Source organism: Rhinopithecus roxellana, chromosome 6 (genome assembly GCF_007565055.1).
Source record: "Rhinopithecus roxellana isolate Shanxi Qingling chromosome 6, ASM756505v1, whole genome shotgun sequence".
Lineage (NCBI taxonomy): Eukaryota > Metazoa > Chordata > Mammalia > Primates > Cercopithecidae > Rhinopithecus > Rhinopithecus roxellana.
Genome location: NC_044554.1, coordinates 53,732,638 through 53,757,967, shown reverse-complemented (window position 1 = coordinate 53,757,967; position 25,330 = coordinate 53,732,638). Strand labels below are relative to the sequence as shown.

Below are 25,330 nucleotides of genomic sequence, written 5' to 3'. Positions count from 1 at the left end.
GCTCCCGTCGTGGCGACGGTGGCGGCGAGCAGCGTCAGAGCTTGGAGGGGGGGTTGACGGCTTCTGGCGGGTGGCGGTGTTGAAGGCGAGAGCTCGTTTGGCCTGTGTCGCTTCTGTCCCAAGAACCGGACGGAGAGTGAGGGCACGAGGGTCGCTGTCGGGGGCTGTCGTCTTCCACGTACACGTCGTCGTGAGGAGCGCAGTCCGGACTCTCTCGCAACCCTTCCGGCTCCCTTTCCGCAAGCCTCGGGGCGGCGGCGGCCACCGAGACAGCAGCGCACCTTCCCCCATCCCTTCCCCTTCTTCCCCCGCCCAAAAGGGCTCGGTCTGCGCCCCACCCCCGCCCGTCCGCCCGCTACGCCGCCGCCATGTCGGCGCAGGCCCAGATGCGCGCGATGCTGGACCAGTTGATGGGCACCTCCCGGGACGGTAAGTCTCTGCTAGGGCCCTGGGGGTGGGGGAGGGGACGGGGACGGCGAAGGGAAGGGGTTCCGAGGGCGCACCTGGGCGCGCGCGTGTGGCTGAGTAAGGGGCTCCCAGATTGGTAACACGAGGTCCCCGGCCCCCGTCCCATCCAATCAGGGCTTGGCAGGCGGGCATGGGGGGCGGTGACCTTGCGGATTGGCGGGAACTACTGCCAATGGAGTGAGGCGGGGCCTGGAGGCAGAAAGGAGAGTTTGTGCTTTTAATGTTGACTTGGCTGGGACGGGAGAGCCCGCGTCTCTCTTGCGTAGTGGGGGGCCAGTTTTGTCGCTGGTTAGGTACCTGCGGACGGCTAAGGCCTCCACCCCCGATCTGATTCCTTAACCCAGAGCCTTGGGATCATCCCTCGCCGCCGTCCTCCAGAGTGCCTAGAGAGAAGCTTCCCCCTCCTCCTCTTCCTGGGTCAGGAGGAAACCTTTATTACTAACCCAGTCCCAGAGATGCACCCTCGAGCCCCACAGAAACAACCATTTTTATGGAAAATCTGACCCAAACCATGGTTTCTTAAGTGGGTGTGTTTGGCCCCATTTTGTGAGAAGGAACATGTTATGGCCTGTTTTTCCGAGAGACCTCCATTTTGTTAGACAATTTAATAGAGGCTTTGTTCAGTAAATATTGACAAATCTTGCATGTGCCCCAAATAGAACGATTTTGAAAATTTGGTACCCAGTGAAGTAGAATTGAGGAGAACAAAGATCCTTTCAGGCGCTTAGTTTAGATTCTGTATAGAGAGCCCTTAATTGCTGGATTATCCTTTGTCATAAAGAGAATTTCTAAATAAAATGATGAAATGCTGTTGCTTTTTTGGTGATGATAATTAGTAATGTACTCTCAAATTCAACTTAAATCCATTTAAATATGTAGGAAAGGTCTAGTTTATTACTTTCTTAACACAGCAAAATCTTTGGTAGTTTTTATGTGTTGTTTGTTGAGGCAGATAGTTTCTTAGCCACTTAGGAAATGCTTTTTTTCTTGACAGGTTATTTAAGTGTATTGATTTAAGAGAAAAGGCACATCTTAAATTTAGTTTTTAAGTTACTGTTTTAATTTACATGAGGGCTTTACAGCAAAATATGAGTAGATTTTAAAAACTTCATTGCATTCAAATCTTTCAGCAGCGCATAGAGTGGCTTTTCAGTGTTCACATTTTCAGTTTTAATAAAAACCCATATTGGGAACTTTTCTTTGTAGAACATATGGACAAATAGGTGTAGATGGCAAACCTACTTGTTGTGTAGAGAGGAAAGATTGGGAAGGAAATTAGTTTTGTATGGAAAGTTAACATTAAGTTAAAATGCCACTGGAGAAACTTTTAACTGTTACCATTTCTCACGTTTAGGTAAGAATGGTTGTTTTATCACTGCAGCATGTCTTAACATTCTTCCTTTTCCAACATGAGAGAGGGTATTGGGAACGGGCTTCATTGGATCCTAGCTAACAGAGTAACTAATCTGTGTAATAAAATTAAATTATTTAAGACTTGCTTTACATGATCCTTTTAATCCTTGATGGATACCATTTTTGGGATCTTCTTCATGGATTGGATTTCTTAGTTTTACTGGGAGGGTAGTTGGATCAAGGTAAACCATCTCCTGATAAGTTTCTGAATTAGGCAGCCCGTCTAGTATTGCAAAGCTAAATTTAAATATATATATTTCTGTGTGTGTAGTCAGCAGAAACATGGATTTCTTAAAATCCATTTTGTGTATTTTTTTATGTGTCTGTTACTGGAATTTTTTTTTTTTTGACCTTCAGACTTAGAGGATTTATGATTGAACTCATATTTACGAGTCCACAGTATTGTTTAGCTGAAATGACTGGATTTTCACTGTTGTATTGGGTCAGAAGTAAAAAGTATTCTACTTTCAAGGAAAAATAATTGAGTGGAGTTTTTTTTAGATATCAAAATCCTATATATGCAAAATAAGAATCAGAACTTTTTTTTTCTTACCATTTAATGAGTTTATATATATCATTTTATGATTCAGGACTTTTAATAATTAGGATTGTTCTTTTTTAGCATACAGTCAACTTCAAGTTACCCAGGGATAGGGGAACATGGAAACGTCCCCTGAATAACACCATGTAATTTGAAACCACTTAATGGGAAGCCTTGTATTGGACACACAAACAGCTTATGGGAACGCTGTTGGGTGTCTTTGGCACTAAGAGGTGGAAATGGGGATCCAGGAGGTGGGAGAGAGATGGAAAAGGTAGGTAGGAGGGTATTTAAGGCAACTCTGTCCTTTTTTTAAAAAAAAATTCCAGAGACTATAAAGCAGCTACTCTCTTTTTTGGTAGTGGGGTTCAAGGTGGCGGTGATCCCCTCAGCCCTTAGTGTCCTGTCTGTGAAGGAATCTGAAGTGGCACAGAGTCCTGGGGCTTTGGGAAAACATTACCTCCTCACCCGCTCAAGGTTTCTGCCCCTTCCCCTTCCCAGCAGTTTTTAATTAGTTCCTTTTAAAATTCATTGGAGATTTAAGTCTGTTAAATATACCTTAACTTGAATTACATAAAGCAATTAATCATTTAGATTACCTAAACTTCACTGGAATCCTTAGGAGTAGGAATTTTGTTAGTAGAGAATTGTAGAGGTAATTTTGGATCACTGGGCACTTCAAGAAAGGGCATTCCTGGGTGAGTGGTGGAAGTTGGGGGCTTTAGACGATCTGAGGGCAGCATGATGGTGCCGGGAGGCTGGGCAGGGGGACTGCCAGGAGGTGGGAGAGGAATGCATAAGGGAAGTGGGAGGGCCAAAGACAAACTCTGCCTTCTTTGCAATTTTGCCTAGGGCCCTGGTGGTGGCAACCGCCTGTGTGCCACTGAAAATCGTGCCGATGCCTGGCATACTGCATAAATGGAAGCAGGGTACCGCGTGAGTTGAAACATTGGTCACACTATATAAAGTTTGTATATGTGAATCAGTGTAACTCATACCCATATAACTGGGGGTCTGACTGTATTTGGATTTTTCTGATAAGGCATCATGGGCTAAGGAAAAGAGCACTGGGCTGAGACTCAGGAGACCTGGTTTCTAGCCCCAGCTGTACCTCTAATTGTAACCTTGGGTAAGTCACTTACTTCACCTTTTTTGCCTCAAGTTAAATCTGTAATTTGTTATATGGGAAACCAAATAATTTCCTATGTTATACTCAGAAATGTTGAAAAATAAATATATTTTAAGTTTTTTTAGAAAGGAGGAGCTGTAAGTAGATAGTAATTACTGGTATCTTATTTTATCTTATTTATGCTTCATTACGTTTTATAAATACCTTTGTTTTAGTTGTTAGTATTAGCAGAGGGGAGAGGGATAATTTGTTTTCCCTAAACATATTCATTCTATTTAAAAGCAGGGAGGAGGTGCACAGGAAAATCCAAGAAACAGTTTGAGAATTGTCTGTGTGACGGTTGGAAGAACCCAGTCCCCTCACACAGACTAGGATCATTTTTGCTTAGTTGGATTAATTACAAGGATGTTCCTTAGCTAAAGCCCCTTTGCCAAAGAATATGGTTTGGTCATAAGTCTCTGGTCTTGATCCCAGCAAAGTCTAGGAAGATGCATGCAATAAGAATTAAATAAAATTGAGGCCGTGGATTTAGATTACACTTTTTTGTTTGTTTTTTTGTTTTTTTTTTTTTTGAGATAGGGTCTCTGTCGCCCAGGCTGAAATGCAGTGGCACAATCTCAGCTCACTGCTGCAACCTCCACCTCCTGGGTAGTGATTCTCCTGCTTCAGCCTCCCGAGTAGCTGGGATTACAGGTGGCCACCACCACGCCTGGCTAATTTTTGTATTTTTAGTAGAGACGGGGTTTCTCCACGTTGGCCAGGCTGGTCTCGAACTCCTGACCTCAGGTGATCCACTACTCCCAGCCTAGATTACATTTTAAGCTTAGAAATTAGGTAAGTTACAGAAGGTAATTCTGAGGGTTCTGTATCTCTTAATTGCTTTTACCTTTAAATGGGAGCAGAGACCACCTTTGAAAGATTAAAATAGGCCAGGAATGGCAGCCTGCCCTCCAAAACAACAAGTAGACTAGGAACGTTAGATAGAATTTTATAGCATCATTAGTTGTCCCTTATGGTTAGGGACTGTTTTGGGCAAGTTAAAACTTTCAATAATTTTAACTATTTTAAATGTTAATCTTTCTAAATTGTAGGTAATCTTTCTAAATTGTAGGATATACTTCCTCATTTAATATATTAATCATAATGTTTTTGCTGATCAGTTGTACAGTAGTTATAGTTTGTGGGATATAAAACTGAAAGGATACTCACACTCATCCTCATACCCAGGAAAATACAGTTAGGAAAGCCATTTACCTGTTGCTAATGTAAGATTAGTAATACATACCCGTATAATCTGTAGGATAGTATGACATTTGTGCCTTTCTGCAAAATTACTGAACCAAAGTTTGAAGTAGTGCGTTCTTTAATGGATTTTATTTATAAAATCATCTTTACTGTAATCTGTGTTCCTTGACTTTTCATCAACATTGAAAACATTTTCTCTTAATTTTTTCTCATTAACATAATGAACCATATTCATTTTTTGGTCAGTTATAAGCCATTCTTTTATTCCACTTGGATTGTTCATTTTAAGTGAAGGAGGCGGGGCCTTTAATGTATAAGCAGACATTTTTGAAATAACAACAGGATGTTTCTTAGTCTAGAGCTTGTAAATTCTTTAAAATAAGGAATTCTATAGGATTAAACAGTAGTTTCTGTGAGTTTCAGTTAACTGTTTAACTTTATCAGAGTTTCAGGTATATCCAAAACACTGAAAGCACCTGCATAGTGAATCAATGAAAAAAGAAAAGTTTTCCTCATTTTGCATTTTGAACTCTGAATAATATTTCTATCTACACAGCAGCCCAGAAAACAATAAAAGTATCACTTCATATAACATTGCATCGTTCCTGGATTCTCTACAGTTGTTTAGCTCTCCTCAAGTAAGCATATGCTTCTGAGACATTCTTTTACTTCAGGTAAATATAAGCAAAACAAAGAAAAATCATTTTGTCTATTTCTGCATCAGTTCTATAAGGAGCAAGTAAATTCTTTATTGTCGTTTAGGTTGGATGTTGTCATATAAGGATAGACGGTAGTGTTCTACATGTTCAAGATGGGCAATAGGAATTCAATGGCCATGAGGTGTCATGGATCAAGGTCAGGTTTAGTGAATCAGGTACTCTTCAGTAACAGGTGGTTCATAAAACGCATTGAAGCTTAAAGTTGCTGTGAGTTCAGCAAGCAGGAGGATTGAGAAGACAGGCAGATGGTTTAAAACTAAAGGTCAGTAAGTGGGCAAGACTAGTTAAAGGAGGCAGGTACTCCCCAAAGATGGAATTCCAGAAAAGTGCTTGAAAAGGACTGAATCCTTAAAGCCTGCTGCTGTTAGTATGTAGAGTTCTTGAGGAAATAAGCAGTTGACATAACTACTAATCAGTCTACTAAGAAACTATAAGAAGATGAAGGAAGTTGGAACATCTTGCTGGAAAAAGAGTGAGGGAGTAAATGAGGGTAAGTTTCTGACTGGCATCTTGTGAATTCAGAACTTGCAGAAAAGCTATTCTGTTTCCTTTTTGTTTAGGTTCTCATGCACTAGCAGCAGCTAGAGTAGATATTGGGAGGCAGGGCCAAAGTAGATCAGTTTTGCTAGATTATTGAGGATCTAGAGAAAAGTAATTTGTAAAAACTCTGAAATCATCTGCAGCTCCATGTTTTTGTTTGAACTAAATAACTTAGGACTTTGAGAAGTCAAAGCCGTCAGAAAGTAACATGAAGTCCATTCAACTGAATAAATGTCATATTTTGCTATTAGCATAGAAAAGAATCTTTAAAACTTCTTTTCCAAAAAGCACTCAGTATTGACCCATATGTTCCAATGTAGTTGTGAACCATGTACAACTGATGTTTGACTTACTTGACTCAACATGAAAGGAATTTAACCAGCTGCCCTTGCTGAATCTTGTCTCCTGAATATGGTAAATGGTTTTTGTTTTTAATCTTCTTAATACCTTAGATTTCTGCAGACCCCAGTTTTTTCTTTTAAGAGTTAACTGATAATTATTGGATAGTATCTATAGTAGTTACCTGGCTGTTCTTTTCTGTATTCTGCCCTGCTATTTGTTTAAACGGTAGACTCTTCTCTTAAAGTAACTTTAATAGTTTAACTAATAGTTAAAGTTACTTGAGGGTATGTTTTAGATCAGGGACTGGCACTATGGCCTCCTGCTTTTGGTAAATAAAGTTTTATTGGAACACAACCATGCTGATTCATATACATATTGTCTGTGGCTGCTTTGACTTATGACAACAGAGTTGAATGGTTGCAACAGAGTCATATGGCCTGCAAACCTGAAACATTTACCATTTGACTCTTTAACAAAAAGCTTGTTGGTCACTGTTCTGGTTTAGTTATTCTCAAAGTGTGGTCCTTGGACCAGCAAATCAACATCACCGCAGCATCACCTTGTATTGTTAGAAATGCAAATTCTTGGATCCACCTACTGAGTCAGAAATTCTGGGAATAGGCCCCAGTAATCTATGTTTTTAGAAACCTTCCAGGTGATTCTGATACACATTAAAAGTTTGAGAAACCCTCTTCTAGATAAATGTTTCCTGAATGTTTGTCACACTTATTGCCTTTATTATTATTATTTATTTTTATTTATTTTTTTGAGACAGAGTCTGTTGTCACCCAGGCGTGAAGTGCAGTAGCCTGATCTTGGCTCACTGCAACAGCCTGATCTTGGCTCCGCCTCTCGGGTTCAGGTGATTACCTTAGCTTCCCAAGTAGCTGAGATTACAGGTGTGCACTGTTACACCCTGCCAATTTTTGTATTTTTAGTAGAGATGAGGTTTCGCCATGTTGGCCAGGCTGGTCTCAAACTCCTGACCTCAAGTGATATACCTGCTTTGGCCTCCCAAAGTGCTGGGATTACAGGCATGAGCCACCATGCCTGGCCTTGCCTTTATTATTTTTTACTGTTTTCTATTTATTTAATATTTTCCTTTATGTCAACTCACTTTGTAAAAATTTTAAGTTAATTTTAAAATGAAAGTTTATACCACCATAAAAATAAATACAATGAAAACAAAATAATTACTATACCCTAAAGTCTAGTATTTTTTTTTTTTTTGAGACGGAGTCTTGCTCTGTCGCCCAGGCTGGGGTGCAGTGGCCGGATCTCAGCTCACTGCAAGCTCCGCCTTCCGGGTTCACGCCATTCTCCTGCCTCAGCCTCCTGAGTAGCTGGGACTACAGGCACCCGCCACCTCGCCCGGCTAGTTTTTTTGTATTTTTTAGTAGAGACGGGGTTTCACCGTGTGAGCCAGGATGGTCTCGATCTCCTGACCTCGTGATTCGCCCGTCTCGGCCTCCCAAAGTACTGGGATTACAGGCTTGAGCCACCGCACCCGGCCATGTGTTTTTTTAACTAGACTCTTGTCACTTAGGGTTCCTGTGCTAAAAATTAGAAGTTGTTAAATTTATTAAGCAAGTACTGTTGCAAAATGGGAACTTTTTTTCTTGACTTGTGATTAATAATTTTCTAAGTGAGTGGTATTTAAAAGTTATGTTGGCAAAATCATGTAACACTTAAAGTCATCTTTTGTACAGATCTCATACTTTGGAAATTACTGTTCCATAGAGTATTCATGTGAAAGGAAAGCTGTTTGAACTATATATATACCCAAGCCAGTAAGCAGAAATGACTGGACAGAAATACAAGCCTGTGAGACAGAGAGATCTAGGAGATCTCTAGAGAGGTCCATCTAGACCTCCAGGGTGAAATTACCTCATTTAGCTCAATTTCTCACCTCTCCTTTAGTGCTTTGGTCCTGGGGGTCGATGGTTCCACAGGATTTCACCAACTGATTCCACAATGGGAATGGTAAAAGGTGCCCCACTGTGGGAGAAGCTGCTTATCAAAGAGAGGCCTGATAGAAATGCTAGGGGAAGTGGCTGTGAGTCTGCATTACCGACGGGAGCAGAGCTGCAGGGCATGTTGCTAGGACTAAGCAGTCGATTCACCTGAGTCTGGACACCATGTATGAATATTTGAAAAAGTCCTGTTACAATTTAATTTACTCCACTGTGTTAGAGGGAATGCTTCCCTGCACATGGTGTTCTATATATTTATTGGTTGGTGTGCTTTAGGATATAGTAATTATTTATAGCAATAGATTCTTACCTTTCCATAGTATCCCCAGGTTGCTGAGTTGCTTTAGTTATATCTTTATTTCCTTTTCTTAGTGATTATAGACATAATTTGCTTCTGTCATGTTTTGACTAAAAATCTAATGGGAATGAATAATTACACTTGAATGTTTAATAAGTTCTATGATACTGATTATAGGTGTCTGCATTTGAAAAAAATGTTTTAAAAAGTACAGAGGTCAAACAAGCATCTATATGATTGAACAAATGTTATTTTGCATATTTTTGTCAAATTTTAAAAAGTGGATAAAGCGGCCGGGCATTGTGACTCACGCCTGTAATCCCAGCACTTTGGGAGGCCAAGGCGGGTGGATCACCTGAGGTCAGGAGTTCAAGACCGGCCTGGCCAACGTGGTGAAACCCCGTCTCTACTAAAAATATAAAAATTAGCTGGATATGGTGGTGGGTGCCTGTAATCCCAGCCACCCGGGAGGCTGAGGCAGGAGAATTGTTTGAACCCAGGAGACGTAGGTTGCAGTGAGCCGACACGGTGCCGATGTACTTCCAGCCTGGGCGACAGAGTGAGACACCGTCTCAAAAAAAAAAAAAAAACTAGGAAGAAGTGGATAAAGCATTACAAATAAAGTCTTTTGTGGTCCCCTTCACGGTCTCAGTCCTTTCCCCAGAGGCAACCCTTTTCGTAAATTTGTTGTATATTCACTGTGACGCGGTATTTCTGCTGTGTTGTTTAGTTTTAAGGCGCACGTCTCCTTCATGGTAATCTGTTTTTCATTTTAGCTTCTTCCTTTATCATTGGGTTGTCTATCACCTCTGTCCTTTGATATACTCATCTTTTTTTTTCTTTTTTATTTCTTTTTAGATTTAGGGAGGCTCTAGTTGGCTTCTGTAACTATCACCAGCTCATGAGAACTTGTCCTTTTTAATAGATAAATCAGCCAGTCACTTTTTCTTTGAATCTTTTCAGCTATTGCTTGGTAGCCAAAAGATAGCTTTCATTACTTCTAATTTTGTATATAGAAAGTTCTGGATGATAGAAGGCACCAGCTATCCAGAGTGCAGTTGTTACTATATCAGAATTGCAGCTCTGCAAGTATCAACATAAAAAATTTAGCAGGCTGCAACTTTTTATGCCATGTATCTTAAATTCTTTATAACCCATTTTAGGACCTAAAGTAACTATTCAGGCTTTTCTGGTGTCTCTTGTAAATTTAAGAAGAGAAATAAGCTGATAGATTTCCTAAAGCAGGTACCCCCCAAAACATGATGGCATTGATCCCTGCCAGCTGCCAAGACCTTTTGCTTGTATTAATACAGTGAGAGAAGATAGGTGCAGGGCATGGAATAGAGCCCTTGGAATGGAGATTCTTTAGTATTCCTGTTCTCACATTTTCATCATCACCATTCTGGTTAGCTTCAAAAGATCCTACAAGCTTTTTCTTCTGCTATCAAGGCTGTTTCCCAGTCTCATTCTTTATAATCTTGTGATATGGATTTTCACAGACAAGTGGGCCAGATTTTTAACATTTTAAAAACGTTGTTAATCTTTGATCTTATCTAGCAAGAATGAACTTGTTCTGGAAATTTCTTCTATAATGGGCATTGCATTTTTAAAATGTTCGGCTTGTCGTGGGGATTATGGTGGGGGGTGATACTAGTACTTATTTCTGATTATGAACTTGTGGGACCATATGAACCAGAAGATTAAGAAGGATAGCTTTTCTGAGCTGTATGGCACCCTTGTGTTTGCATTTTCTGGAGGAAAGGAAAGCTGCTTTGTTTTATTAGAAATTACTTGATGTCACATTTGGAAGGCAGACTGTCATAATTGTTTTTTCCCATTGCCATCTTTGGCATAGTAATCTTTCTTCCCTTATGTAATAAATATATGCCTGGAAAGTTTTACATAGATCAAGACATATTAAATGTTTTCAAAGCATCTGTATTATTATGTTAAGACATGGTGATGAGTCCTTTTGTAAAATGAACCCTATATTTTGGACTGTTTAAATATACAGTGGGTTAAACTGAGTGTATGTATGAACAAGGGAACATGTAGTAAGGGAGTAATGTTTTTTTAAAATGTTAATTACAAAAGGATTTGTATAGGTGGATTTTAAGCTGAATTCTAAAGGAACAACAAAGGTAGGTGGGAGAATTTGGTAGAGTGGGTGAGAAAGTTGGAGGAAGGTGTAAAAATGATCAGATTGGCTCCTTAGTATAATAGTTACTGTGCAGCAGTAGTCATTGCTTTTACTTTGATTCCACATGAAGACACAAGGGTTTTTTGTTTGCTTGTTTTCAGAGAGAGAGCCTTGCTCTGTGGGCCAGGCTGGAGTGCATTGGCGCTCTCAGCTCACTGCAACCTCCAATTCTTCCAGGTTCAAGCGATTCTCCCACCTCAGCCTCCTGAGTAGCTGATATTACAGACATGTGCCACTACACCCAGCTAATTTTTATATTTTTAATAGCGACAGGGTTTCACCATGTTAGCCAGGCTAGCCTTGAACTCCTGACCTTAGGTGATCTGCCTGCCTTGGCCACCCAAAGTGCTGGGATTACAGACATGAGCCACTGTGCCCAGTGACACAAGGTTTTACTTGTGCACTGCTTTAGATCTCTTCCTGCCCTGGGCTAGACTAGAAATTGGCCGTGGATCTTTATACAGTTCCCACATTATTATGTGAACTCAGCAGCTTATGTTGGAAGAAATGGAGGGAGGAACATTTCTCTGCATTTAGGGATTCAGGGGGTCAGGAAAACAAGCTTTAAGCTTTTGGTTGTACACCTCTTGAGCTCTAGCTTTCCTTTCACTGAAGGGTTATGGATCTTATTTCAGAGGGAAGGAAACTGTCCTGTCCCAAGCCCACTGTGACACGTGACCCTTAACTAGTGTACCTGTGGGGAGGGCTTCAGTTGCCACACTAGAGAATGTGGGAGGGCTTCCCTTCCCCTGCCCCCATTTATAGACATGGGAGTGTCTCCATTGCTTTGTATGCTGTTGCATTTTCTCTTCCCTCTTTGTTTTTCTTAAGCTAAGCTCTAAGCTAATTCTGTGCAAAATAAATACTGATTGTTTTTATTAATTGCTTGCCATGAATGCCTGATAATGTACAGTAAAATAGGATTCTGCATACCGTTAAATATGTCAAATATTACAAACTTTAAGGTTCTTTTGAAATTACAATACTAAACTCAGTTCACTTTTGCTTAGCCTTCACAGTTGTTGATCACATAGCATGGTCATCCACTCACAGCTTAAAAAAATACAGGGAGCATCGGAGAGAATGGGTAAAGTAAAATTTTGATGTTTTTAAAATAGCACCTAAATCTATGAAAGTTGATTTGGTTTCTTGTTTGTATGGGAGGGAGAGGGTGGGTAGTACTGGGGGGAGGGGGTGGATATTGGGAAGGTAGCATGCAACGTATAAAATCATGTCAGATACTACCTAGGCTAAGGTTGTCATGTTACTAATAAAATTTAAGTGTTAATATAAGTTTCAGAAAAGGCAGGACCATAGAATGGAAGTGTTGGGAATTACAGTGGGCTTATTTTTTTCCCTCCTGACATACGGAAGGGGATTTTGAGAATAGCAGTATTTGAGTCAAATTTAGAGAGGAGGCCTCTTTTTAAAGTGACCTGTCCATATTCCCTGAGTGGAACTGACTGCCTCAGTACCACCTTAGGCCCTGATACATTGGTGACAGACCTGGAGATGAATAATATGCATCCTCATTTTTATTGTGTACTTGTGACTCAGGTGTTCTCAAAGATTGTAATTCATGAAACTCATGAAGGGGTTGAACAAAAGAGGGAGGTAAGAGAGTTGTTGCTTGGTAGAGAACTTGGTAAAAATAGGAATTAATAGAAAAGTTGATGTTTCTATTAAAATGAAAAACACTTGCTAGAGTTCTAAATCAAGTTTCTAATTCTAAAAACTTGGCTGTGTAGTTATATACAAGGCCTGATTAACTATTGCAGAGGTTATAGGACAGAGCTCCATGGTTTTATAAGTGGGATATTTTTTGTTGTTGACAGAAGTAACTTCGTCTGATTTCTGTTCCATTATTTTAATTTTTTTTGTTTATACACTAAAATTTTGGATTAAAAAATGAAAATTGTAAGAAATCAAATGTTACTCAGAGAGTGTTGTTCTGATCCCAACTCTGCAATTCTTCTACATGAAGGCATTTGCCAAAGCCAAATATGATTTACTTAGGACTGTACCCCCAAACCTTGTTTCTATAAGCTTTGTCAAAGCTATTACTCCAGGTTGTAGTGCTTGTTTTTCCACTTTCCTTTGATCTAAGTCCTGTCTTTCCTTCAAATTTTGGCTACTTACTGCATGAAGCTTTTCCCAGTATCTCCATTCTTGGTGGTAACTTTAGTCTAAGAATTACGGGCCGGGCGCGGTGGCTCAAGCCTGTAATCCCAGCACTTTGGGAGGCCGAGACGGGCGGATCACGAGGTCAGGAGATCGAGACCATCCTGGCTAACTCTGTGAAACCCCGTCTCTACTAAAAAATACAAAAAACTAGCCGGGCGAGGTGGCGGGCGCCTGTAGTCCCAGCTACTCGGGAGGCTGAGGCAGGAGAATGGCGTGAACCCGGGAGGCGGAGCTTGCAGTGAGCTGAGATCCGGTCACTGTACTCCAGCCCCGGCGACAGAGTGAGACTCCGTCTCAAAAAAAAAAAAAAAAAATTCCTGAAGTACTACCTAATTGAAACATACATTTGATACTTGGATCATGTTATCTTGTATTATAACTTATTACTCCATTAATATATCCTCGGCCGGGTGCAGTGGCTCCTGCCTGTAATCCCAGCATGTTGGGAGGCCGAGGAGGGAGGGTCATTTGAGGCCAGGAGTTGGAGATCAGTCTGGGCAACGTAGTGAGACCCTGTCTCTACAAAAAAATTGAAAAAATTGAAAAAATTAATATGTCCTATTTCTTTAGCAAAATCATTGGCTCCTTGTGGGGAGAGAGCTTGTCTTATATGCCCCTTTGTAATTCCATTGCCTAGCACAGCAGATGTGGTCACTGATAGGTTTGATTCTGTGATTTGGATCCAATGTCAGTGTGACAGGATACTTTTTCCCCCCATAATTTAGGTTATTTTTATATGACTTTATGCCCACAAAACCCAAAGATAAAACACATTAAATTGAAAATAATTTCTTGTATTATAAGGTGATTTGGTTCCTATTTGCAGTTCTTTCTTCTTCTTTTTATAAAGTAGGCGCTGTTTTACCTAGTTTCTTACGAAAAACATGGTTTGGGCCAGATATCTTGACAGAAACCAAATTACCAGCATTTTTCTTTTAAAAATCATTGTTGATTTAGCTGAATTGTACTTCCATGGAATAAGCCCAAATAAATTTGTTAAGTACTGCATAGTTATGCAGCCAGATTGTTTTAAAATGTCAACCTTTATTAAAGTCCCTAAGCAGAACTTTAAAAATATCATTAAACAGTCATTTGCTATTCCTTCTCAGAGTATTTCTGTATCTCAAATTATTAAGCATTTTATTATATCATTGTTTTAACGATTTCTATAATGGCTGCTATTTGATAGCTGTATTTGTTGTGTTTGCTACAGTTATCAAATATTTATGGAGTACCCATTCATTTGCGGTGAGGAGTTATTTTAAAATGCTTTTTGGCATTTATAGAAACATATTCTGATTTTAAAAGCTCACCAGGGAAAATGTGTACAATTATTATGTATCCATAAAAATTTAAAAAAACACGAAAAAACTCACTAGGGATACTTGCTGGTTTGCTATATTCCTATTAGGAATTGTTCATGTTTTAACTGATAGCTGTGTCTTCAGGGCACAATTAACTTAATATTTGAATGTAAGTTGTTAAGCAGAAATCAGTTACTCTAGTTGATGAAGTGTTTGATTAGTAAAACTTCATGAATACTGATTTTATTCTAAGGCCTGAGCCATTAGTTTAACAGCACTGAAATGATTCTGCTGTTGCATTACCAAAACATTTAGATACTTTTAGCAGGAAAACTAATAGATACATAAGGGTTTTTTTGTTTTGTTTTGTTTTTTGTTTCAACTTTAAAATTTTATCATTTTAAAATTCCTTAATATAATTAGGGTACAGATTTAAAATGAAATTTTTTTCTTAAATGGTAGGAAGCAAAACGCCTGTAATTAAATAGCATTGACATTCTGATATGAGCTTATCATAGTACCTTTCTAACATGAGCTTGAGGTCCTCACCAAAGTCTTGATGAAACATACTTTTTAAAGACATAATTTTTTAAAACCCCACTTGGTTAAAAGACATTGTCCAGAGCTCCAGCTTTGGACTTTTACCTGTAGTCAGTCATACAGTTATCTGGGGTTGTGCTTGTTAAGTCAGTATTTTAAAAATGAAACACCCTGATTTTGTTCACTTTTGTTTTTATATAAAAGAATCTTTACAGTCAACATGTACTTCTAGATGCTGTATTGAAATTGCTGGCAGAGTTTATTCTATACAAAATGAACAATCTGGCCCCTTGTTTTATTTGTAAAGGTTCAATGTATCTATGCCTGCCTACCTCAATCTGCAAGGGAGTGTCAGAAAGGCCCCGCATTCGCCAAGCCGTGAGTTATCGCTAACTTTTCAGATGTGTTAATGAATGTGGAACAAAAGCAGTTGTGTTTAAAAGGAAAAAGGACCATCAAAATAACTTTCATTATAGTGGCAGGCGTAAACACTAAACTGAATATTCCAAATTGTGTCAAAAATAACCTACTAGAGACGAGCTTCTAGAAAACCTATTGTTGAACTGCTCTGAAGCCATCATTTTAACTATAAATTACTGTTGTTAAAATTTTATATACCCTGGTTGCAAATTAGAATGTTTTGAAAATATCTTTAACCAAGTTAAAACAATTTGAACAAAATCTTACCCCATCTAAAAATGATAGCATTTAGTTGAATTTGAGTTAAGCTGTTTAGTATATGACCATATAAAGGGGTAAAATTTTAATCTTTTTTGTTACTTACATGTGAAAATACAGAAACTAAATGATTGAATCACATCCTACACGAAAGTTTTTGCAGTGCTCCAGGCATATCATGTGAAGTACAGAGGTATTTATATCTCTTTTGGCACCAATAGTTCTCGCTTCAGTATTTCACCAGTAGGTTTTCATTCATCGATAGTATATCAGTTTAAGGCTAAGATAAAACACCTACATTTCTTAGGGCTTATTCTGTATAGAAAGGAAACATCCTTATGAGTTTTTTCTTTTGTCTTTCCGAAGAGATTCTAAGCAAAAAAATTGTAACTAACATCTGTATTTTGTTACTGCAGCTAGTTACCTTTCTTTTTCGTAGATTCTTTAATGTTTTGAGTAGATAGCCATATTTGATAAGCAGGTTGGATGCTTCTTTTGCTTAGGAGGTAGGTGTATTGTGTTATATGAAGACAGAATGAATTTAAACATACCCAGTTTGGCAGTATAGAAAATCTCAGACTACATAAAACTTGGAGGTATGGAACCTTTGGACACATTAAAGTTAACGTTTCTTTAGGCAATGTGCCTTTGTTTGACTGGTGTGTAAGTCCTTCTTCCAGGTTTGTACGCTCTTAAACGCGTTATTCTACCCTCTCTAACTCCTCCCAGCAGCAAAAGGGAGACACTTCAGCTGGAACAAAATAGTGGAAGAAATGGCGTCTGGGGTTCAGTGGGGATTCGCAGTGTGTATGCAATGTTTGCAAGATTATTTTTTATGTTTTTCAATTACTGTAAATAAAAATGTATCAATGCTTAGTGTCAAGAAGGGAACATTGTATACCAGTATAAACTCTCTTAGTGGGTCTGCAAGTTGCTTAACCACTCGGGGCCTCAGTTTTCTCATCTGCAGTATGAAGGAGTTGGACTCGATAATCTTTAAAGTCCATTCCTGCTCTAAAATCCTATGCTTTTCTGAAGTACTCTATTTAACAGAATGCATTGCTTTCTCACTTTGACTATTTGAATTATGTATGCAGTACACTTACTGCAACTGCATGTTGTCTAAAATAGTTTTTCTGTAGGATGTATATAAAAACTAATCCCTCTTGAGCTGATTTATAATGTGTGTATAGAGCCACACATAAAAAGCTAGTAATAGTAGGGCTCTCAGAATAATACTTTCCAGTTGTCTAACCTTGAATGTTATTAACTCTTCTATATTACAGGAGATACTACTCGTCAACGAATCAAATTCAGTGATGACAGAGTATGCAAGAGTCACCTTCTCAACTGTTGTCCTCATGATGTCCTTTCTGGAACTGTATGTATTTACTAAATGTATTGTTTGATTACTGATATGCTGCAGTAATGAACTACTTGATAAAGTTTTAATTCTGTGTCAAAAGAATTGACTTGTGAGGGGGGATTTGCATCGTTTATTGTTTGTTTATTCAGGATGATTACTTAAATCTTCAGTAATGGGTTTCCTCACAAAAGTGGTTGATATGTTTTGTTTTATAATATTTTCCATTCTTTAGAGCAATTTTTTAAAAGCATGTTTTATTTGGAATACAGAGGTAGTTGTATAGCATTTGTACTGTTAGTTCAGAAATAAAAGTATTTTTAAAGTAATTCCTTTTACTGTTAAACAATAGACTTTTATCTAGTACAGTATACATTTTTGTTAAGATTTTTACACACTTATATTGTGGAATCAGTGGGGAAATATATTACTAAATACTTATATCCACACAGCTTAATTTGGGAGTATTATCACTTAAAATATTGCTCCTGCTAATAATGTAAAGCTCAATTTTGATTCTATGTCTGCAGAGATGTTGATCTTAGAGTATCATTGTTTTAATTTGGAAGATAAACTGCATAATGATGGACCTGTTGGAATATGGAACAAATAATTTGATTCTCTGACTTTTGGATTTGGTTGAAATGATTACAAGTAGCTTCCCTTCATAGCTGCATCTGATGCTGGTGGGGAGCTAGTAGGGGCTAAACCTTGAGCTGACTTTAGTTTTCATTTGCCAGAAATGACTGAAATGAAGAAAGATTTCTGACTTGCCTTTTCAGAAGCAATGAGTTTCTTAGCCAAATGAGTGGTGTCTTCTTTGATAGGAAGAGTTAAAATTAAGGACATGCCCCAAAGAGATATGTATCAAGGCATATGCAACAGGAAACACCTTTGACTTTTCCAGTAGGAAAGAGAGTTGAAACTGTATTATGTTAATGGGAAAAAAGAGCCTGGGTTTATTTTAAAGTATAATACTGGCTGGGCGCAGTGGCTCACGCCTTTAATCCTAGCACTTTGAGAGGCTGAGGCAGGCGGATCACGAGGTCAGGAGATCGAGATCATCCTGGCTAACACGGTGAAACCTCGTCTCGACTAAAATTACAAAAAAAAAAAAAATTAGCCGGGTGTGGTAGCAGACACCTGTAGTCCCAGCTACTCGGGAGGCTGAGGCGGAAGAATGGTGTGAACCCGGGAGGCGGAACTTGCAGTGAGTCAAGATCGCGCCACTGCACTCCAGCCTAGGCGATAGAGCGAGACTCCATCTCAAAAAAAAAAAAAAAAAAAAAAAAAAAAAGGTGTAATACTACAAGGCAAGAAATCCAGTTTCTGAGAACAGGAATTTGGAAGGACTATGGCAGATAATAAATATAATAAACTCTAAACTTTTTTTTTTTGATACAGTCTCACTCTGTCACCCAGGCTTGGAGTGCAGTGGTGTGATCTCAGCTCACTCTTACCTCCACCGCCTGGCTTCAGGCAATTCTTCTGCCTCAGCCTCCGGTGTAGCTGGGATTACAGGCATGCGCCACCATGCCCGGCTAATTTTTGTATTTTTATTTTTATTTTTATTTATTTATTTATTTATTTATTTATTTATTTATTTTGAGGCGGAGTCTTGCTCTGTCGCCCGGACTGGAGTGCGGTGGCCGGATCTCAGCTCACTGCAAACTCCGCCTCCCGGGTTTGCACCATTCTCCCGCCTCAGCCTCCCGAGTAGCTGGGACTACAGGCGCCCGCCACCTCGCCCGGCTAGTTTTTGTATTTTTAGTAGAGACGGGGTTTCACAGAGTTAGCCAGGATGGTCTCGATCTCCTGACCTCGTGATCCGCCCATCTCGGCCTCCCAAAGTGCTGGGATTACAGGCTTGAGCCACCGCGCCCGGCCTTATTTTTATTTATTTATTTATTTATTTTTTTGAGATGGAGTCTTGCTCCTGTCACCCAAGCTGGAGTGCAGTGGCATGATCTTGGCTTATTGCAGCCTCTGCCTCCTGGGTTCAAGCGATTCTCCTGCCTCAGCCTCCCGGGTTCAAGCGATTCTCCTGCCTCAGCCTCCCAAGTAGCTGGGATAATAGGCACCTGCCACCACGCCTAGCTAATTTTTGTATTTTTAGTAGAGCTGAAGTTTCGTCATGTTGGCCAGGCTGGTCTTGAACTCCTGACCTCATGATTCACCCATCTTGGCCTCCCACAGTGCTGGGATTACAGGCATGAGCCACCGTGCCCAGCCCTAACGTTTGTATTTTTAGTAGAGATGGAGTTTCACCATGTTGGTCAGGCTGGTCTTGAACTCCTGACCTTTGATCCGTCTGCCTTGGCCTCCCAAAGTGCTGGAATTACAGGCGTGAGCTACCGCACCTGGCTTTTTTTTTTTTGAGACAGGGTCTTGCTCTGTCAGCCAGGCTATGAACACTGCCCACTGCAGCCTCCACTTTATGGCCTCTTAAGAGTTTCTCCCATCTCAACCTCCTGAGTAGTTGGAGCTACAGGCGCGCACCACGATACTCGACTAATTTTTGTATTTTTTGTAGAGACTAGGTCTCACCATTTTACCCAGGCTTGTCTCAAACTCCTGGCCTCAAGTGATCCTCCTGCCTCAGCCTCCGAAAGTACTGGGATTACAGGCGTGAACCACACCACCCAGCCATAATAAACTCCCTTGTCTACTTTCTAACATTTTCATAATTATTTTATACCGTGCTATACTGCATCTGAAATCTATAAAATCTATGATTGTTTGTAGTATACTGTGAGTCTCCGTGTTTAATATTGTATAAAATTTAACTGTTAAAGTTATTTTAAAAATTTACTTTTAATTTTTATTTACTGGCTAAATTACCACTTGAGATAAATTTTGAGAACAACATTAACAAAACCACTTGAGGCCAGGAGTTTGAGACTAGTCTGGTCAATATAGTGAAGCCCCATCTCTACAAAAAGAATTAAAAAAATTAGCCTGGCATAGTGGTACTTCCTGAAGTCCTAACTGTCTGGGAAGCTGAGACAGGAGGGTTGCTTGAGCTCAGGAATTCAAGACTTCCAAGTGAGCTATGATCACACCACTGCATTCTACCCTAGGCAACAGAGTGAGACCCTGTCTCAAAAAAAAACAAAACAAAACAAAAAAGGAAATAAGAATCAACAGTTATAATTCAGTGTTTTTCATTCTTCATTTGAACAGCAGAGTAGAAATAGGCATCTTGAACATAAAGAGGTGTGAACTATCACACTCTGTCCCAAAAAGCATTTGTTCTATAGGGAATGACTGCTACAAAGCCATAGCTCTGTAATTGCAAGCTATTTGTACACAGGGTGAACTGTTAAGTTTTTCAGGTCCTTAAGTACACCATTGTATGACACTTTTGGAGTCTTACAGCATCCTTTACCTAGTCCTCAAATCTCTGCTTAAATTCTGAAAGGTTCACTACTCAAGCAATCCTCCCATTTCAGCCTCCCAAAGCACTAGGGTTACAGGCAGGAGCCACTGTGCCTGGCCTTAACTGTTGACTTTATGATGCTTTTTCTTTGTTGTGTACCTAAAGATCGTATGACTAAAGGTTGCCCTTTAGTTTTCTGGACCTTGTGTCTAAGATCTGTCACTTGCAGCAGAATATGATTTACCAGTATTTTAGATTATTTAGAAAAAGAATACAGAAAAGCCAGGCATGGTGGTACATACCTATAGCCCCAGCTACTTTGGAGGCTGAGGTGGGGAAGATTGCCTGAACTCGGGATTTCAGATGTAGCCTGGACAACATAGTAAGACTGTCACAAAGGAAAAAAGTATCCAGAAATGCATTTCCTGCCTTTTCTTCATTGTAAAGAGGTTGGAACTTTATATCAAGCACTTAGAAATGGAGAGTGTGATTTCTAAAAATTCTCTTCATAACTGACAGTTAGTTTGGAATTTTTTGCAATTGAGTTTCATGAAAATGCACGTAAAACGTTTTACGTTTCATTACTCTAGTATAACTAATGCTTTTTTTTTTTTTTTTTTTTTTTTTGAGAGACTCACTTTCTTGGGCCAGGCTGGAGTGCAGTGGCACAATCTTGGCCCACTGCAACCTCCACCTCTGGGTTCAAGCGATTTCTGCCTCAGCCTCCCGTGTAGCTGGGATTACAGGCGTGTGCCACCACACCCAGTTCACCAGGGTGGTTTTGAACTCCTGACCTCAGGTGGTCCACCCGCCTCGGCCTCCCAAAGTGCTGGGATTATGGGCCTGAGCTGCCGTGCCTGGTCTGGCATAACTAATTCTTAAAATAATAAATTTATTAGGGCTGGGTGTGGTGGTTCACGCCTGTAATCCCAGCAGTTTGGGAGGCCGATCACTTGAGGTCAGGAGTTTGAGACCAGCCTGACCAACCAATATGGTGAAACCCCATCTCCACTGAAAATATAAAAAATCAGCCAGGCATAGTGGCCTGCACCTGTAATCCCAGCTACTCAGGAAGCGGAGGGAGGAGTATTACTTGAATCCTGGAGGTAAAGGTTGCAGAGAGCCGAGATCACACCACTGCACTCTAGCCTGGGTGACAGAGCAAGACTGTCTCAAAATAAATAAATAAATAATAAATTAATCAGAGGAAGTAAGACAGAACAGAGGATCGAAATAATTATATGTTTAATGATTTTTTTTTTTTTTTTTTGAGACGGAGTCTCGCTCTGTCGCCCAGGCTGGAGTGCAGTGGCGCGTTCTTGGCTCGCTGCAAGCTCCGCCTCCTGGGTTCATGCCATTCTCCCGCCTCAGCCTCCGAGTAGCTGGGACTACAGGCGCCCGCTACCACGCCCGGCTAATTTTTTGTATTTTTAGTAGAGACGGGGTTTCATCGTGTTAGCCAAGATAGTCTCGATCTCCTGACCTCGTGATCCGCCCGCCTCGGCCTCCCAAAGTGCTGGGATTACAGGCTTGAGCCACCGTGCCCGGCTGTTTAATGATTTTTATAAGAAATATGAATATTTTCTTTATCTCAGAAAGTTACTATACTTCAAAAGCTTGTGGCTGGTTGCAGTGGCTCATGCCTGTAATCCCAGCACTTTGGGAGGCCAGGCCGGCGGAATCATCTGAGGTCAGGAGTTCTAGACCAGCCTGGCTAACATGTTGAAACCCGTCTCTACTAAAAATACAAAAAAATTATCCGGGCATGGTGGCGGGTGCCTGTGATTCCAGCTACTCTGGAGGCTGAGGCAGGAGAATCACTCAAACCCCAGTGGTGGAGGTTGCAGTGAGCTGAGATTGTGCCACTGCACTCCAGCCTGAGCAAAAGAGCGAGACTCTGTTTAAAAAAATAAATAAAAGAAAAAATAAAAAGCTTGGATTACTTTTCTATTCTTCTAGAATATTTTCATATTGTAGTCTCTCTCTTTTCCTCATTTTGGCCCACTTTCTCCCTGCTGAATTCACTGTAGGCAGTATGCCCTTTCAGATTTAGGCAAAACAGAAAAACCTAAACCAAGTTGTCGTTTTTTTCCCCAACACATTTCTTCTGGTACATATCTTCCCTGAGGAAAGATAAGGAAATTGATAGCTTTAAAAAATATTTCCATCTAGTTCTTTGTCATCTCGAAAAAAGATACATGACGAATAATTTATAGAAGGCTTTAAATATAAAGCAAAGATGTTAACAGAAACTTGAAATTAAGATCTTGGGGATGTGGAAAATGTATACTCTCATAGGGTGCCTGTTCAAAATTCAGAAATCAGCACCACTAATTTTATTGTAGCCCTCATCATAGTATAACTTTACCGTAGATAGACCCTCATATCTTCTAGTGTAAAGTCATCATTTTACAGTTGAGAAAAACTAAGGCTTAGAGAAATTGTGCTGTTAAATGTCTCACAATAAAAAAACCACAGTATTCTATACCATTTAGGAATCTTAAATCTAGAACTTAAAACAATTTTTTGTTAGTTTTTTAGGTAATTCAGTTACCTAGGGCAGTGACTTTCAGATGTTTCTGAAACATCCTTGGAGGCATCTCATGCACTAAGGATTTGGGAGTAGGCTAGTTCGTTCTGTTTCAACTGGAATTTTACTTATTTTGTTTTATTTTACTGAGGCAAGGTCACACTCTTGCCCAGGCTGGAATACAGTGATGCCATCTTGGCTCACTGCAACCTCTGCCTCCTGGGATCAAGTAAGTCTGCCTCAGCCTCCCAAGTAGCTATGATTACAGATATGTGCCACTAGGCTCAGCTAGTCTTTTTTTTTTTTTTTTTTTTGAGCCGGAGTCTTGCTCTGTTGCCCAGGCTGGAGTGCAGTGGTATGATCTCGGCTCACTGCAACCTCCCACTCCCGGGTTCAAGTGATTTTCCTGCCCCAGCCTCCCAAGTGGCTGAGATTACAGGCACATGCCACCATGCCTGCCTACTTTTGTATTTTTCGTAGAGATGGGGTTTCGCCATGTTGGTCAGGCTGGTCTCAAACTGCTGACCTCAGATGATCGCCTCACCCTCCAAGAGTGCTAGGATTACAGGCATGAGCCACTGCGCCCGGCCTAATTTTTTTTTTCAGGGTGGAGTCTTGCTTTGACACCAGGCTGGAGTGCAATGGCACAGTCTCGGCTCACTGCAACCTCAGCCTCCCAGATTCAAGTGATTGCCCTGCTTCAGCCTCCCGAACAGCTGGGACTACGGGCGCGTGCCACCAGGCCTTGATAATTTTTTGTATTTTTGTATTTTAGTAGAGTTGGAGTTTCACCATGTTGGCCAGGATGGTCTCAATCTCCTGACCTCATGATCCGCCTACCTCGGTCTCCCAAAGTGCTGGGATTACAGGCGTGAGCCACTGCCCATGGCTAATTTTTGTATTTTTAATAGAGTTTGGGGGCCGGGCGCGGTGGCTCAAGCCTGTAATCCCAGCACTTTGGGAGGCCGAGACGGGCGGATCACAAGGTCAGGAGATCGAGACCATCCTGGCGAACACAGTGAAACCCCGTCTCTACTAAAAATACAAAAAACTAGCCGGGCGAGGTGGTGGGCGCCTGTAGTCCCAGCTATTTGGGAGGCTGAGGCAGGAGAATGGTGGGAACCCGGGAGGCGGAGCTTGCAGTGAGCTGAGATCTGGCCACTGCACTCCAGCCTGGGCGACAGAGCAAGACTCCGCCTCAAAAAAAAAAAAAAAAAAATAGAGTTTGGGTTTTACCATGTTGCCCAGGCTGGTGTCAAACTCTTGACCTCAAGTGATCTGCCTGCCTCAGCCTCCTAAAAAGAACCAATCTTGAAAAATACTTACAGATAGGGTTAGGGACTTTGATATTGTCACAGTCAATATTACTTTTTATTGGAGACTTTGATATTATCACAGTCTTATTTATTTATTTATTCAGACAATCTCTCCCTGTCGCCCAGGCTGGAGTGCAGTGGTGTTATCTTAGCTCACTGCAACCTCTGCCTCCTGAGTTGAAGTGTCTCCTGTCTGAGTCTCCCAAGTAGCTGGAACAACAGCTATGCCCATCCACACCCGGCTTATTTTTGTGTTATTTTTGTAGAGACGAAGTTTCACTTTCACCATGTTGTCCTGGCTGGTCTCACACTCCTGGGCTCTAGGGATCCACCAGCCTAGGCCTCTCAAAGTGCTGAGATTACAGGAGTGTGGCATCATGCCCAGCTGAAAGTCATTAAAGTAAAAATTTATCTGCGTATTTGAAGTGATTGGATGGGATTACTGGTTGTCAGATATTCCAGCCAAATTTTATGGTGCCCCAGTAGGTTCCAGGTTTTATCCCAGGTGCACCTTTTATATTTGAAACTCCTTTTTTTATTGCTTCCCTGACTCTTTTAAAGCCTGATCTGAAAATCAGCTACGTGGGTACATACAAACCCAAACTTTAAAAACTGCTGAAGTATCTTTTTTTGTTTTGGAGAAAGAGTGTTGCTTTGTTGCCCAGGTTGGAGTGCACTGGTGTGATCTCAGCTCACTGCAACCTCGGCCTCCTAGGTATAAGCAATTCTCCTTCCTCACTCTCCCAAGTAGGTGGGATTACAGGCGCATGCCACCATGCCTGGCTAATTTTTGTACTTTTAGTAGATGTGGGGTGTCACCATGTTGGTTGGCCAGGCTGGTCTCAAACTCCTGAGCTCAGGTCATCAGCCCACCTCGGCCTCCCAAAGTGCCGAGATTACAGGCATGATCCACCACTCCTGGCCCTGAAATATCTTTGATAGTACATATACAAAAGCCATGAGAATATGGAAATACAGAATAAGTGCTGAGAAGTAGACTTGGACAAAATTTTCTCAACCAGCCACTAGAATGTAAGTTCATAAGGGCGGGGACATTGTATTGTTTACTGCTATATCCAAAGCATCTCGAACAGGGTCTATTTATTGTATCAGATGAATGATCAGTCCACCCAAAAGTAGAATGCTACATAAATTATTTCAGAAATCA

At 40.5% G+C, this 25,330-nt stretch overlaps 1 protein-coding gene across 8 annotated transcripts in view; it reads left to right on the top strand.

The window, feature by feature from the left end:
* Positions 1-25,330, top strand: part of LOC104656604 (putative RNA-binding protein Luc7-like 2) — a 68,761-nt gene continuing 43,431 nt past the window's right edge. Inside the window, exons 1-5 of one of the 8 annotated variants that reach the window (XM_030932150.1) lie at positions 292-429; positions 3,275-3,551; positions 11,879-11,955; positions 15,204-15,274; positions 16,861-16,955. In XM_030932150.1, the coding sequence (XP_030788010.1) occupies positions 15,217-15,274; positions 16,861-16,955 (153 nt within the window). In that variant the 5' untranslated portion in view covers positions 292-429; positions 3,275-3,551; positions 11,879-11,955; positions 15,204-15,216. Of the gene's footprint in view, positions 430-3,274; positions 3,552-5,218; positions 6,470-11,878; positions 11,956-15,203; positions 15,275-16,860; positions 16,956-25,330 lie in introns of those variants that run through there. The other 7 variants (XM_030932149.1, XM_030932153.1, XM_030932152.1 and 4 more) reach the window with 7 other exon arrangements.